The following is a 17,005-nucleotide window of genomic DNA, read 5'->3' as shown; positions in this document are numbered from 1 at the left end:
TTACTTTCCAAATTGGAAAACTTTTTAATCTATGAAGTTGAACTAGCATTTCCATTCACTTTTCCACTCACAAAGTTTATTCAAATCCTCCAAAACCACAATGTGTGCTGTACTCCCCATAGTTCTCCCCAACTTTGCATCATCTGCAAAAGAACTGCATTCTCATTTAAAACTATCATTAACATACAAGTTACACAGCGATGGTTTGAAAAATAAAGACCTGAGCAGAAGACATAATGATAAGATTAATTAAGGAATAATAACACATAAAGTAAATATTTCTTAATACAGAATTTATGGCCATGTTCAGAGAAATTATCAATGCATACATACACTGAAAAGAGATAAATTAGAATAACACTTAAAATCTGAGCATGTGTGACAATATGACAATGGCTGGCCTGTTTGGCCAAGTGGTTAGCATATCCACTCTCCAGCCAAAAGGCTGCGGGTTCAAATCCTGCCATGGACATGGATGTTTGTGATTGTCTGTGAAATTGCTGGTGGTGGTGGTGGTAGGCAGTAGATGGCATTGGTGTAGTTGCAGTTAGTTGTAGTTGGTGGAGAGTTGTAGAGTAGGTGCCCTCCCTTGATGAGTTTTTGAACTCCCTGGAGGTGTTACATAATAATAATATTATATATTAACTGCAGGAGGATAACTCAGTCTATAACTATCAGAATTCAAAGAAATACATTTTAAAAAAATAATAATTCATTAGACACTAGAATGATGAGCATAATTACTTCCCAAAATTGGAAATGTTTAAGACATTCATTCTTGATAATATATCACTGCATGTTTTGAGGGACTGTGATAATGCACACATGCTCAGAACATCTACCGTGACATACTTATTTAACATGAATCTTACATTGAGCCAAGTATCAAAGGAATGGAAGGAGGGCAAGATAGTTTGATTTCATAAGAGAGGCAACAAGACTCAAGCTTCAAATTATAGACCCATTTGTGTGAGTCATTATGTGTTGCAGTTAAAGTGTTAGAGAGGTTAGTGAGGACCAGTCCAGAATTGGGTCGAGAACCATATCTTTGATGGACAGCATGGGTTTGCTAATGGAAGATCATGTTTTAGTAATCTACTTACTTATTATAATAAGATGACAAGTGCATTAGACAAGAGAGATGAATAAATAGCATACTTAGGTTGTGCAAAAAACCTTTATGCTTTCCAGTTCAGTGACACCTCATGATATTCCAAATTATTGTGTGTGTGTGTGTGTGTGCGTGCCTGCGTGCGTGCATGCATTCATACATGCATCCCTGCGCGTGCATGTGAATGAATTTCTCAACCTACGGCTGTAGTGGATATCATCATCATCAAATTCCTGCCATACACCCTCAAGGAGTGTACAGGATATGACAGTACTATATGAAAAATTTACATCATTACTAACTTCCTATTTACAATTTTCCTCCAAATAAGTCTGTTACTTGTCAAGACTCCAACATTATCAGATCTCATATTTCTATCGTCTAAGGCACTTTTTACTGTATCAATCCACCTATATCTTTAATAAATTTAGTTTAATCCTTTATCCAAGTGTGTGCAAACAAAGTTTGCGCCTGAAAGTATCTTCAGGACTGGGGTAAAGTGGTACAACACCAGGCGACTCCTTGCAAAGGTGGAGCAAGATACCAACACTCCTATCTCAGTATCTCCCATAATGCAAAACACATCTCCTTGCGGATATGTATAACGTTATGCATTAAGGGAAGGGCCACTACCCAGACTAGTTTCGACCTTTATTGAGGTCTCTTCAGTGGGAGCCAGGCCCAAGTGGAGATACCAAGGCCATCTGGTCATCTGGCCAGATGGGAGTCAGATGACCATAATAAGGTCATCTGGCTCCCACTGAAGAGACCTCAATAAAGGTCGAAACTAGTCTGGGTAGTGGCCCTTCCCTTAATGAATAACGTTATACATATCCACAAGGAGATGTGTTTTGCATTATGGGAGATACTGAAATAGGAGTGTTGGTAGCTTGCTCCACCTTTGCAAGGAGTCGCCCGGTGTTGTACCACTTTACCCCAGTCCTGAAGATACTTTCAGGTGCAAACTTTGTTTGCACACACTTGGATAAAGGATTAAACTAAATTTATTACAGTCTGACCAAGTGAAAAATAAACTTTCACCACCTATATCTCGGTCTTCCTCTGGATCGTTTTCCTGCCGACCTGGCAGAGAACACATCACCATCATCAAATTCCTGCCATGTACTCTCAATGGGTGTACAGGATATGATAGTACTACATGAAAAATTTACATCATTACTAACTTCCTATCTACAATTTTCCTCCAAATCAGTCTATTACTTGCCAAGACTCCAACATTATCAGATCTTATATGTCTATCGTCTGAGGCATTTTGTACCGTATCAACCCACCTGTATCTTGGTCTTCCTCTGGGTCATTTTCCTGCCAACCTTGCAGAGAACACTTGTTTTGCTAATCCTTTTCTCGTCCATTCTATTTAAGTGACCATACCACCTGAGATTAGCTCTGCTAGTGCATTCCTGGATGCTGACAATGTCAAGTTTTTTCCTAATATCCTCGTTTTTAATAAGATATTGCCAATGATGCCATCTATTCATGCCTCTAATCTTTCTCAGGACTCTCATATCTGCGGTTTCTAGTGGCTAAGGCTTTTTCTTCAAATTTCAAATTCAAATTTTCACGATTCAAATTTTTCTTCAACGTAGCGAAGCTACGTTGATGATGTGTTTGCTATTTGGCCACATGGCTCTGAAACACTCCTCTCCTTCTTAACACTTAAACAACCAATACCCCAGAATCAAGTTCACCCTGGAAAAAGAGGAAAACAACAGCCTCCCTTTCCTAGACACACTAGTCACTCGCCAGCCTGATGGAACCTTGGTTTTCTCAGTTTATAGAAAACCCACCCATACAGGCAGATGCATTCACTAACAATTCCCCCCCCCACACACACACACACTCACAACAGTATGGAGTGGTGAAAACACTATATAACAGGACTAAACTAATCTGTTCTAACGATATGGCCCTACACACTGAACTAAATCATATCCTCAACACTTTCTCGATTCTCATCCAATGGCTACCCCCCCCCCCCCAAAAAAAATCCGAAAAATATTAAAACCCACAAACCACAGCCTCCCCACCCCCTCTCCACAAGGATTACTCTAAATCCATCACCATTCCCTACATCCGAGGCACCCCGGAAAAAATTACCAAAATCTTAAAAAAACATGACCTGACTTCCTGTTACAGGCCTTACAGAAAATTGGCATCCCTTATCCGCTCCACCAAAGACCAACTACTTTCCCTAGACCTATCTGGTGTATACCAGGTTCCTTGCAGTTGTAAACTGTCTTACTTTGGCCAAACAGGCAGGACAGCAAATATCAGAATTTCTGAACACAAGGACTACATCCGTTTTCGCAAGTACAGCCATTCTGGTCTTGCAGACCATGCTCTAGATACATGCCACAGAATACGGTAGAAGAAAGCTACAGTAATACGCTGTAGCAAATACAAATTTGAAAGACTATTTATGGAATCAGCCTCAGCCATAAGAAACTCTCCCAACCTCAACAAATTTGGTTGTATGCAACTGCTCCAAATTTGGGAGGCTTACATCAGCAGACCTACAGCCCAACGGCCAAGAACACCTACTCAGCCCACTAGAGGGCACCATCAGGACTTTTAGGAGAATGATAGCTTCATCTCTTCATTCTCAGTTACTGTTTTGTATTGCCTACATGCACGTGCTTTTTTTGTAAGTTCCTTTTAAAAATGGCAACGTGACATTGCCGAAATATCGGAAATATTTATTAAAGTGTAATTTAATTTATATTTGTATCTATGTTGTTTCAATTCCTTAAGTGATTTAGTACTGAAGATACATAATTAAACAAAACTGAGTAGATAACTGGAAGTGTTAACTATGCAAAGCTGAGCTTACATCTATGAAATGAAAAAGTGGCATGCTAAATTACACCAAGGTTCTAACTGTTTAAATTGAGACAAGAAATAAATTATTAATTTAAAAAAACATATTAACTATGGCACATGTGGAACTATTTCTCATAATAGGGATACTTTTGATTAACATTTCTGTTCAGATTTGGAGGTGAAGCAAGGTTTCACAATTTTCTTGTGTAAATGTTGCATGAGATAATTACTTTTGTGAAGTACCTTAATCTTTTTCCAGTAGATGCGATTTTTGGTAGAGAGACTTCATGTTCTATTAGCCCAGACTATTCTGACTCATGGAATTTAATGTAATTTAATATGTTCATCATAATGAAAAGTTACTGCCCTACCTATAGCCATAGTAGATAATCCACACTGGCATGGTATTTGATAGACTTTGGGGGGGGCGATGGCCAAAGGCGATAGTTTATCCTTTGCAGAGCCCCCCCCCCCCCCAAAAAAAAGAATTTTTTTTTTTTTTTGGTTAATAATTTATCTTGATTCAATTTATGCAGTTAGGACATGGTGGATTTTTGACTGTACTGCTCTATGACATGCAAAGTACATGTAACTCCCATAATTTGAAAAGCATAAAGATGCTATAGATACCAAAGCAAAACTTTTATGCTGAATAAAACATTTCAAGTAGGTTATTCTGTAGTTAATAATTATTTATTTTGTCATGCTGGCTTACATACCAATTTGACATGTAAAAAGTGCTAATTAGTCCTGAAGATGTAAGCACTTTCAATACACTTCATCATTATGTACTTATGTCATTTTTAGTACTATTAGAGTGACACTTTTTAAAAGTGTTGATGCATTTAAAAGTACTAGATTTCATGCATGATGACTGTATGTTACATGGGAAGACAGTTGCTAGGCATGTATTTATTATCATTATTATCCCAAGACTAGGATTCATATATCTTTGAAAAAAAATTTACGGGACACTTTCGGTTTGAATAAACCAACAAAATTTTTTTGCTTTTCTTACTTACAAAGAATTTAATTAATTATAGCAATCTTAAAATTGAACTTTAAACAATACTAAATCATTGATCTTTGCCTGTGACATACTTCTCAGATGACTGTATTTTCTCAAGTAAAGAATGATTATGTTTTACCAAGTTATGAAATTCCACACAGTCCTTATTGAAAAACACTTTAACAATGAGCATAGCTTTCACAGTTTCTACAGATAACCTATTCTTTTCGTTTGTCCATAAGGAATTCCTCTGGGAAAACAGTCTTTGAATTCTAGTATTTGTGCCAGGAATGCAGCAGAAGAACTCAACAATCTTCTTTTTATTATTATTATTATTATTTCGGGCGACTCCAGGAGTCCTTAGACTCATCGAGGGAGGCCCTAAATATCAAGTCCATACAACTATACGATTACATTCTCATAGTATCTATCATACCTTGCCTTGAACTCGTTCACCGTCATAGCACCCCCAACAGACTCTGGCAGCTTATTCCACTCATTTACCACTCTAAAAGTAAAGAACCCAGCTCTAACACCCCTGCTAACCACACTCTTCCCCAGCTTCCATAGGTGTCCCCTAGTTCTCCCATCACCAGTCCTGATCTCAAAAATATCCTCTGAATTAATCCTATAGAATCCCTTTAGCAATTTGAATGTCTCAATCATATCTCCTCTTTTCCACCTATCAACCAGTTTCTGCAACCTACAAATCTTGAACCTGTTCTCATATGGTTCATTCCATAGACCTGTTATCATCTTAGTCACTCGCCTCTGGATCCTCTCCACCTCCTCCCCATCAAGAAGGAACTGAGGTGACCAAATCTGGGCACAGTAGTTGAGATGAGGTCTTATCAAGGCTCGGTACAGAGGTACAATAACTTGCTTGTCTCTGCTCGTCAAGATATTTTTCAACAACCAAGTGATGATTTAGCTACTTTTGTAATGTGCCCCCTAAACTTCATCTCCCTATCCACCAACACTCCCAAGTCCCTGGCCTCATCAATCTCTTGGAGTACAGTTCCACCAATGTGGTATACTGCTGCTAATCTTTTCACCCCAAAATGCATAACCTTACATTTTGTCACATTAAATTGACATCCATTCTCCCAGAACTCCAATCTATCTAAGTCATCCTGCAAGACTTTGACATCTTCTGCATTCACTATTGCCCTACCCAACTTTGCATCATCAGCGAACAAATGAATTATTCCACTTAGATCCTTCCCTATATCGTTAATGAACAAATTAAACAGCAGTGGTCCAGGAACAGAACCCTGCGGCACACCACTAGTCACAGGCCGTCTTTTGGACTCTACTCCTGAATAAACTACTCTTTGATATCTCTCCATCAACCAACCACCTATCCATCTCACCAACCCTATATCCATTCCCATATGTTGTAGTTTACGGATTAGTATTCCATGTGGTATCCTGTCAAACGCCTTTGCCAGGTCCAGCAGTATCACTGTAAACCCATTTCCCTTATCCAGTTCAGCCGTAACCTCGTTATAAAACTTGAGCAAGTTACTGAAGCATGATCTACCCTTCACAAAGCCATGCTGTCCCCTGTACAGTATCTCATTTTTATCAATCCATTCGTGTATTTTTCCCTTGACTACTTTCTCCAAGACCTTGACAACGACTCCTGATATCTGATCGGTCGGTAATTTGCAACCGTAGTCTTGGATCCTCCTTTATGCAGTGAAACTATTTTCCCCTCTTTCCACACCTTCGGGACTAAACCAGACCTGAGACTCAGATTAAACAACATGGTCAAGGGCACTGATAATTCCTTAGCCGCTTCACGCAAGACCCGTGCCGGTATACCATCCAATCCCACAGATGTGTTCACATTAAGGTTCTGTAATAGACTAGTCACCTCCACTTCATTCATCACTATTCCCGTATAAACTAATGGTTCCTTCATTTTTTCAATGTCACCACCTGGATGATATGCTTTTGCAAAGTGCGCGCTCAGTAACTCCACTATATCGACTGATTCAGTGACCTCCTTACCATCGTCATTCCTTAAAATCATTTTGCCGTGTACAGTTTTTTTCTTGCTTGCAGCATATTGAAAGAACTGTTTGGAATTCTCTTTTGCTTGCAATACTAGTTTCCTTTCATAATCCGCTTTTGCTTTTTTTACCACACTCGTTACCTTTCTGGCCTGCACTTTATACCATTCGTGTGCCTGCAGGTCACCCCTTTCTTTAAATTCCCTCCACAGTTGTTTCTTTTTTTGCAGCTCAAGCTTAATGGTGTTATTCATCCATTTAACCCCTACTTGTTTTACTATTCGGACCCTAGGTATACAATCAGCCATAACCTCCTGTAAATGCTCCTTGACCACTTCCCATGCTCTATCGACATCCAGCCCTTGCAGTTGTACATGCCATGGCACTGATCCAAGCAATCTCCTAAGCTTGTCATACTTGCCAGCACGGTGATTCCACATATACCCTGTCTTAATCGAAAATTTCACACCTTTAGCCACCTCCCAGGTCAAGACCTTATGATCACTCTCACCAATAGGTGGCAACATGGTCATATTCATTACAGTCAAATTCTCAGATGCTATTACCAGGTCAAGCACTCTCACACCCCCTAGTATTTTCAATTACATGCTGTCTCAGATAGTTATCCCTTAATAATTGAATAAAATTCTTTTCCTTCCTCACATGTGTCCTCTCCTCCTTCCAATCAATGCTACCATAGTTGAAATCTCCCATAATAATTACCCTCCTTCCACTCATTTCATCAATTTCCCTATGCATACTATCTCCACCATCTATTCCATCACCTGGTCTATAGCAGCACCCAACTGTATATTTTATTCTGCCAGTCTCAATCTCACACCAAATAGCCTCAAATGAGCTCCTTTCACTATCCTGCGATACAACTTCAATTCTCCTTGGCTGCAGTTCATCAGCTATCATCAATAATACCCCTCCCCCCCATTTTATTCTCTCTGTCCCTCCTAAACACACTATAACCTACACATTCTATCCCACTAACTATATCATCTTCCGTCAGCCATGTTTCACTAATGCCAATAATCTGTGGCCAGGAAGAGCCAATCAAGGCCAAAAATTCTTCCTTCTTGTTCCTAATACTCCTGGCATTAGTATACATGAAATGCAGTGATCCCTTAGTCCCACCCCTATATTGATGCGTTATTCTAAATGACCCATTCCCATTTTTTGTCCTTAGTGCTGGCTTGGGTACATTATATACATTTTTACACTCATCTGTCTCACTGATGTCTGCATATCCATTCCCCCCCCCCTCCTTGGTAGTTCTAGTTTCCCTGGTTTTGCACATCCATTTTCACTTCATTCAGCAACACTCTTTCCAGTCTCCACACACCAAGTCCATTCAAATGCAGGCCATCCATCTTGTATAAGTCCTTTCGCCCTTCAAACTCATTCCACACGTCCACGAATTCCACACCACACCGTCTGCATAACCTACGCATAATGTCATTTGCGATTATGGCCCTCCTTTTAAACTCCTCTCTGTCATACCGCAGCAACAGACTAACCATTCTACCTCTGTCACTCTTTTCTTTCGCTACCTTTAACAATACTTTCAAGTCCTCTCTCAGACCCTAATAAATTCTTCAAATTTATTAATTCATTTACTCCAACACGGTTGAATAATTCATACCAAATTTCTCCTGTAGATTTTGCTTTCTTCTCTGTAATTACCTTTTTCAAGATCATCACCTCTTCAAACAGTTCAGTTTCATTGATTTTTGTGTTTGGGCAGACCTCTTCAATAGTTGTTACACTTTTCTGCACACTTTTCCAACTGAGACTGGCTTCTGGATTCTTCAATAAAATCCAAGACAAACTTTCAAAAGTAAGAGCGTCAGAAGACCATTCTTGGATGTATTCTATACAGGTGTTATAAAATTCATTTTTATAATTACCATAATTCTTCTCAGTGATGAGTCCATTTTCAATTAATGCCTTCAGTAAGGACTGTTCTTTCCTTGTTGCAAAATCATTGTCTCTGCTGAAGTTTCTCTAAGAGACTTTCAGTAATGGATTTTGATTCAGCAAGAGTGATTTTCTCACCTTCAATTGCACAAATTGTTGCATGAAACATTTCAGATCGGCATTCTAGAAATGTGGCTATTAGCTCTGAAACTGGATTACTAAAGAAATTTTTTAGAAGCAATGGTGGTTTATCAAGTGAAAGAACATACGATTTGAGAACTTCGTACATCTCATTCATCCTTTTGAGAGCAGGGTACAGGGACAACTATCGCATTTTTGAGTGCCCTAACACTGTCTTGTACTCAGTATTTAAAAAGTCACAAAAACCTTTGAGTGTATGCACTCTAACAGTATAGATATAAAAATGCTGATATAATTTTTCAATGACAGCTTGAACGTCCATGGGCAATGTATCAGCTGCACATTGTATAGCATTATTTATGATATGGGATAAACAACCAACTCCTACGTACGATCAAAATGTACGATTCAATTTTGATTTCAATTTATGAAAAACATTGTTCTTTCCTCTTCTGGAACTTGCACCAAAATTTGTATTAGTATTATCTGCTGACAAGGCAACAACTTTTTGATGCCTCTTCTGGTATGAAGTATCGAACTAGAACTGGAACTATTTTCAAAGCACCGTGGTTAGAACTGTCTATCATTATTGACACATAATTAGCTTTCTCAAGTTCGTTTCTGAAAACAGCCATTGCATAAGGTGCTAATACCCTCACAATTATAGCTCGTCTTCTTTTGACTGCAAGTGAACTTTTTGTCATATAGTTTCCGGATTATTTTCGACGTGCAGTCCATTGAACTGAAACTCTGGTTGTGCATACATACATGATATGCAAATGTAGCTTCATCAGCTGCAAGATTTCTTTCCATTTCACCCATTGTTTTTTTAGAAAAATAATCTGACACTTTACCACTTACACTTGCATTTTCTGCTAATTTGTGCTTCTTCGTAGCGATGTGTTGCACGATGTCTGACCGACCGCTGTGTTGTATGCTGAATATTGCATTACATTGTGTACATTTCACTTTCTGGTCGACTTTGCCATCGCAATTACATGGTATAATAAAAGGGTATTCAGCCTTTGGCTTTTCTGTGAGAACACACTTTCTCTTCGGTATTTTAAAGGCATATAAAATAATAAAACTAATTATATTTCATAACAGATCTGTGTCATATCAAATAAGCCGTGCTTAGTTATTACAATGTCTGCTAGTTGCACTATTCTCGCAACATGTCAGTATTGTCAATTGATAAAACAATTTTACGATCAATAACTAATATTGATTTCTTGGCTTTGTTACACGTTTTACACGTTTTATGTTTAAGAATGGGAATGTTAAATACAAATCCACAAATTACGGGACAATTCTGCATCCCAAAGAGTTTTATCGGGAAGCCAGGACACAAATTCATAATAAGGGACAATCCCGTAAAATACGGGACTATACAAACCCTATCCAAGACCCCAGAGAATCAAGGACTCATTGCAAGAGGTCCCTTTATCATACACACACTTATCATATACTGTGCCTTAAATACATTCAAATTCTCTCCAGACACTGCACTCTCGGGCAATGCATTCCAATTATTCATAACTCTCTATGCAAAAAAAAAACCTGCTTCTCACTCACTCCCTTGTTCACACCCTCCTTATACAGCTTTCAAGGATGACCTTTCGTAATTCCCCAATCTCCCACCATTTTATGAAAAACCTCTTCAACGTTAATCTTATAACAACCCCTTACCAACTTGTACATTTCTATCATATCACTCCTCTTCCTCTTTTTCACTATACTCTGCAAATTGCATATTCTCAACCCTTCCTCATACTTAATATTCCAAAGACTAGAAACTACCTTAGTCAATTGTCTCTGGATCCTTTCCAATTTCTCTTCATCCTTTCGAAAACCAGGTGACCAAATCTATGCACATTAGACCACATTGTATAATGCCTTAATCAAGGCCTTATACAATTGAACCAGATTCTGCCTTGCTTCTACAAGTCAGTGTCCTCCACATCACTGCCAAAATTTATTGTGTTGTCCTGGCAATTTTGACAACGTGTCCTCTAAATTTTAGATGCTTATCCACCATCACCCCAAGATCTCTTATTTCCTCTACCTCTGACAATATATTACCAAGATATATTGTTAACCAAGAGTAAATTCAACATTCCATCTCTGTATTGCAAATTTTAAATTTGCAATACCCACTTCAATGCCCGTTCACTCAGACTATTCACGTCTTTTTTTGTAAGTCCATAACATCTGCTGTACTCATACTTCTTCCCAAGTTTGTATCATCTGCAAATAACTGAATATCCCCATTCAAATCTTTGATAATATTATTAACATACAGGTGAAACAGCAATGGCTCTAAAACAGACCCCTGAGGCATAGTACCACTAGTACTTTCCTCTTCCAGGATAATGCTCTCCCATACACAAGTTGTTGATACCTATCAGACAGCCAATCTCCAATCCAATGTACTAGTCTAATACCCAACCCTATCTGCTAAGTTTGACTATCAAGTTATCATGTGGTAATCTATCAAAAGCCTTTGCAAAATTTAAGTATACCACTGTGTATCCATCCTCCCTCTCATCCAATGCAGTTCTCACCTTATTGTAATAAGTAAGTAGATCACTAAAACATTACCTCCCTTTAGCAAATCCATGTTGTCCATCAATGATAATACCATTGATACCATTGTCAACCCAGGTTTGGATCCTGGTTCTCACTACACTCTCCAACACTTTAACCACAACACCTGACACACAGATTGGCCTATAATTTAATGCTCGAGTTCTATCATCTCCCTTTCCTTCCACTCCTTTGGAACTTGATCTAATGTATGTATGTCTCATATTAAACAAATATTCCAAGGCAAATGTCAGATCCCTGGCACATTCCTTCAAAACATGTGGTGATATATATCATCCTGCAGCCTTATTAACATCAAGTTTGCTCATTCCCCATATACCTCTTGCTCACTCACACACACACACACACACTCGGTCATCCACTGCTTTCAAACTCTCCATGATGTCACATTCACAAGGATGAAAGACCTTTATGAACTACTCATTAAATATCTCAACTATATCCCCTGCAGCAGTTGTCCTTATGCCACTTGCTCCAATCAAAGTTATCCCACCATAATTATTATTATTATTATTATTTTTTTTTTTTTGGCTGGCTACATATGGAAAGAACTCCCTAGGTTTTTTTATTTTATTTTTTAAGCTTCATTAGCTAACTGCTGATCACACTGAACTTTTGCTACTCTTACCAACCGAGTCACCCTCCTTGCCTGTGCTTGGTACTTCTCATAAAATTGAGAAGTACCAAGTACCCCTACCTTATTTAACCTTCTGACCCTTGGAATACATTTAGACATTGCTTCTACTAGATAGTTCTGGAATATCACCCAAACAGCATTGATCTCCTTTTTGCCCAACTCCTCATTCCATGTTACAGCTGCAAGCTGTCTCCTGAGATTCTCATAATCACCAGCCTTGTAGTTCCATATATACCCTTCCCCCGCAGAAGTCCTCATATGGCTGGCAACCACCCAGATTCAACAGATTTGATGCCTCATCTATAATGACATGATGAAATGACATTATAAATCACCTCTAATGAAACGATCAAATCCAAGACCCCCCAATCCTCGCATACCCTCTGTTACATACTGTCAGAGGTGATTATCCCTCAAAAACTCAACACTGCCAATATTGATATACCAAAAACTGTTCCTTACAGAATATAGGAAGAAAGACAGAAAGAGAATTTATGGAGTTATATGAATACTCATATGAAAAATTTTGTCTGTTATTTCAACAGCAGAACACTTTTACTGTCAGCTTAAAGCAAGAAGTAATTAGCATATTTAACAAGTACTTAAGTAATTAAATGGAACATTATTACATACAGGATACATAAATTCGTATAATATTAAGGATTTTACTGGTAGATAATTATTAATTTAGATATATTAAAAAAAAACAAAAAAACTTACTCTTTTATAGGAATCATTCCAACACCTGAAAAAGATGAAAGTCTTTAATGATATAAGTGAATGATACATCATGATCATTCATCTTATAATTAATGGCATCAAACATTAATTGCTGATGTTTCACAGGATTTCAAATGAGAACCAGCATCTTCAAGTTTGAAATCAAGTAAAATATCACAACTTAATAAATATCTTATTTAATTCAATTTAATAAATATTTATTAAACCACATCTTAAAAATTCTTTAATTCTCATGGTATTGTTTTTAATAGCATTATGTAAAATGAATAACTGGCAACCTAAGCCTCTTTTACACATTAATGATTTACATATTGAATACTTCCAAATAACCAAACAGACATACTTTATTAACAGTATGTCTATATGAAAAATATTTATAATAATGCACAAAGATGCATATTACAATCAGGGCTGGTTTTATCATTAGGCGAGCTTAGGCAATCGCCTAGGGGTGCTAAGACTTCGGAGCTTATGTTTGTGTGAATATGACAAAATATATATATAGAGAGAGACAATGTATAGGGGCGCCTAAATTTTCTTTGCCTAGGGGTATCAGATACTCTCGGACCAGCCCTGATTACAGTCAACCCTCACTATTCTTCTCTGTCTTAATCTTGTAAAAATCCCTTCAGTGATTTGTATGTCTCAATCACATCACCCCTTTTCCACCTGTCAACCAATTTCTGTAACCCACAAATCTTCAACCTGCCGTCATAAGGTTCGTTTCATAGACCTGCTACCATCTTGGTCACTTGCTTCTGGATCTTCTCCACCTCCTCATTACTAAGAAACCCAGGTGACCATATCTATTTACAGTAGTCAAGATGGAGTCTTACCAAGACTTGATAAAGAGGTATAATAACCTGCTTGCCTCTGCTCATTTGGGTATTCTTCAGTAACCAAATAATCTGATGATCTGTTTTAGACACTTTTACAATGCACCCTCTAAACTTTAACTTCCTATCCACTAACACACCCAAATCCTGGCTTTGTCAATTTCCTACAGTACAGTTCCATCAATATGGTACACAGCTGGTAATCTTTTCACCCAAATGCATAACCTTACACTTTGCCACATTAAACTGACATCCAGACTGCCAGTCTATCAAAATCATCCTGCAAAATTTTAACACTATCCACATTAACTCCCAGTGATGACATCTGAACACAGAGTGTAATGAATGATGGGAAGTCAGATGTAATATGAAAGAGTAGACGAGCAGAACAGATGAGACTGAAATGTTTATGAATGAAGAAGAGAGAGAGAGAGAGAGAGAGAGAGAAGCATGTAAGATAAGAATGTGAGAACAGTAATGCAAGAAGGATAGGAAAATGGGGGAAGTCAGGTGGATAGGGAGACACTGTGAGGAGAGAGCAGATTCTGAAAGCAGTAATGAATGCATGCATGAAGATGGGGATTGTCAGCATGTGAATTGGGATAGACTGAAATGCATGGGATAGTTGAATATGTGAAGATATTGGGTTGGCAAATAAGTTCGTTCGGTTCATGCGTTAGTACAAGTTTACGCCACTTCACCTGTCACTACTGTTGCGCTACCGTGCAACGCTATTGCGCAGTTGAAAGGCAACACTTCACATAACCTTTCAGTGAATTTTCGTTCGGCCTACTTCAGTTGTATGTGTGTGTAACATATTTTTAGAAATGGAAGGAAATAATGTACATTATCAGCATATTTTGCTTTTTTATTTTAAAAAAAGGCAAACGAGCTGTGGAGGCCCATCAAAAAAAAAATGCAGCATATATGGGGATGGTGCCTTAACAGAACGTGTATGCTAAAAGTGGTTTGCCAAATTCCGTTCTAGAGATTTTGATGTCACCGATGTGCCTCGTGCTGGTCGCTTGACCAAGGTTGATTCGAGTGTTGTGAAGGATATTGTCGACAAAAATTCATCACAAACAGTGCAGGAGATTGCTGCAGTACTGAACATATCCCATACAAGCATTGAAAACCATTTGCACAAGCTGGAATATGTTTCAAAACTCAATGTTTGGATGCCACATGAATTGACTGAGGCCAATATGACTGCTCACATATCCATCTGTGATTCGCTGTGATGCTGGCAAGAAAATTACCCATTTTTGAAGTGGATGATTACGGGAGATGAAAAATGGGGCGTGTACGATAACGTGGTACGTAAAAGGTCATGGGGTCACAAGAGCGAACCACCGCAAACAACCTTGAAAGCGGGATTGCACCCAAAGAAGATGCAAAGAAGAAGAAGAAGATAAAGGTGTTGTCCACTACGAGGTGATACCATCAGGCAGAACGATTGATTCAACTGTCTATTGCTCACAGTTAACGTGACTGGCCCGTGCAATTAGCACAAAATGTCCTGAATTGGTAAATTGGAAAGGAGTTGTCTTTCACCACGACAATGCCAGACCCCACACATTGTTAACAACCCGGAATAAATTGTTACGTCTTGGCTGGGATGTTTTGCCGCATCCTCCGTATTCACCAAACCCGGCAACTTCCAATTACCACTTATTCCAATCATTGCAGAATTCTCTGAACGGGAAAACCTTCGCTAATGAGGAGGCTGTCAAAAGACACCTGGATCAGTTTTTCGCCAGTAAACCTCAGGAGTTTATGAATGCAGCATAATGAAGTTGGTGGACAGATGGCAAGAGGTCATTGATAAAGAGGGTCAATATATAGCTGACTAGTATGTATTATATATATTAAATAAAATGTGTTTCATTCCACTCTGAAAAACCGAACGAACTTATTTGCCAACCCAATACATGGTGTAAAGGGTTATAGAGGTGAGAAGGCAGAAGCAGCATTGAGAGTCACAGGTGAGGGATGGTAGGTAGGACTGGTTACAGACCAAGAAATGAATTTCTATGTTTATTTATGAATGCCAGAAGTATCAGAAATATGTGAGATAGAATTGCTGGACTGATTGAGATGGAATTGTTGCATTGATTAACCTGAAAATAGTAGGGATAAGTGAAATATGGCTGGATGAGGATGATATCCTGACTAGAATAGAAAAGAAGGTATGATGTTTTTTGTAGAATAGGAAGTGTGCTGTTGATGATACCAGAGGAAATTATGTTCATATGGTTGAGATAGAGGGAAAAACTGGCAGTGGTTTTGAGGTAGTATACAGTGTTAAATAGAGGTTGACAAGATAGAATATTTAGTTGGATGTTGCCTATAGGCCAGGGAATGTAGAGAATGAAGACAAGAAACACATAGGCAAATTGACTTAGTGAGTAACAGAAGGGCAATCATTATAGATAATTTTAATTATGATGATACTGATTAGAATAAGGAGATTGTATCTAAGAATAAAGAAAACAAATTTCTTACGTTTTTGAATGATAACTATGTTAGGCAATATGTAACAGAAGGTACACGAAGGTTGAAAGTCAGAGATCATCATTAGAGGATGTGATCGCAAATGGGATGTCTAATCTTCCTTCAGTTAGTGAGAGTGATCACCTGGGTGGTAGCCAGTCATATGAGAACTTCCATAAGGAAATATACATATGGAACTAAAGGCTGGTAATATTATATGAAACACCCAGGCTACAATGTGGAAAGAGTAGGTGAAAAGGAGACAGATGTTGCTTGGGCAATCATGAAAAGCTATTTAATAGAAGCAATGTCTGAGTGTATTGCAAAAGTGAAAACATAAAATAACAGAATAAAATGAATGAATGAAAGATTAAGCATGCAATCTGGATAAAGAAGGCTTTATGGAGGCAGCACAAGACGAAATAATAATCAGTTGCAGGAAGAGGAGAAAACTTAGTTGGTAAGTTATCTCCTCAGCAAGTTATAACAGGCCAGGGAGATAACTTAGTTGGTAAGGGTAGCAAAAGTGTAGTATGCACAAAAATTAGCCATTAGGCCAAGGAATATCATGAGGAGTTCTTTTGTTATGTTGCAAGTAGAAAAACAAAGTATGATTATGGGAGGTTGATTTTAATGAATTAGAAT

At 38.2% G+C, this 17,005-nt stretch overlaps 1 protein-coding gene across 2 annotated transcripts in view; it reads right to left on the bottom strand.

Annotated features, from left to right (window-relative positions):
* Positions 1-17,005, bottom strand: part of LOC150105817 (uncharacterized) — a 184,433-nt gene that overhangs the window by 78,731 nt on the left and 88,697 nt on the right. For both annotated transcript variants that reach the window (XM_090394358.1, XM_090394359.1), the window contains exon 5: positions 13,011-13,035. In XM_090394358.1, coding sequence (XP_090250484.1) covers positions 13,011-13,035 — 25 coding nt within the window. The remainder of the gene's footprint in view (positions 1-13,010; positions 13,036-17,005) is intronic.

This window comes from Typopeltis vanoorti, chromosome 6, assembly GCF_054136105.1.
Source record: "Typopeltis vanoorti isolate ZY-2024b chromosome 6, IOZ_Tvanoo_1.0, whole genome shotgun sequence".
In the NCBI taxonomy this organism is placed as follows: Eukaryota; Metazoa; Arthropoda; class Arachnida; order Uropygi; family Thelyphonidae; genus Typopeltis; species Typopeltis vanoorti.
This window is presented reverse-complemented; position numbering and strand designations above follow the sequence as displayed.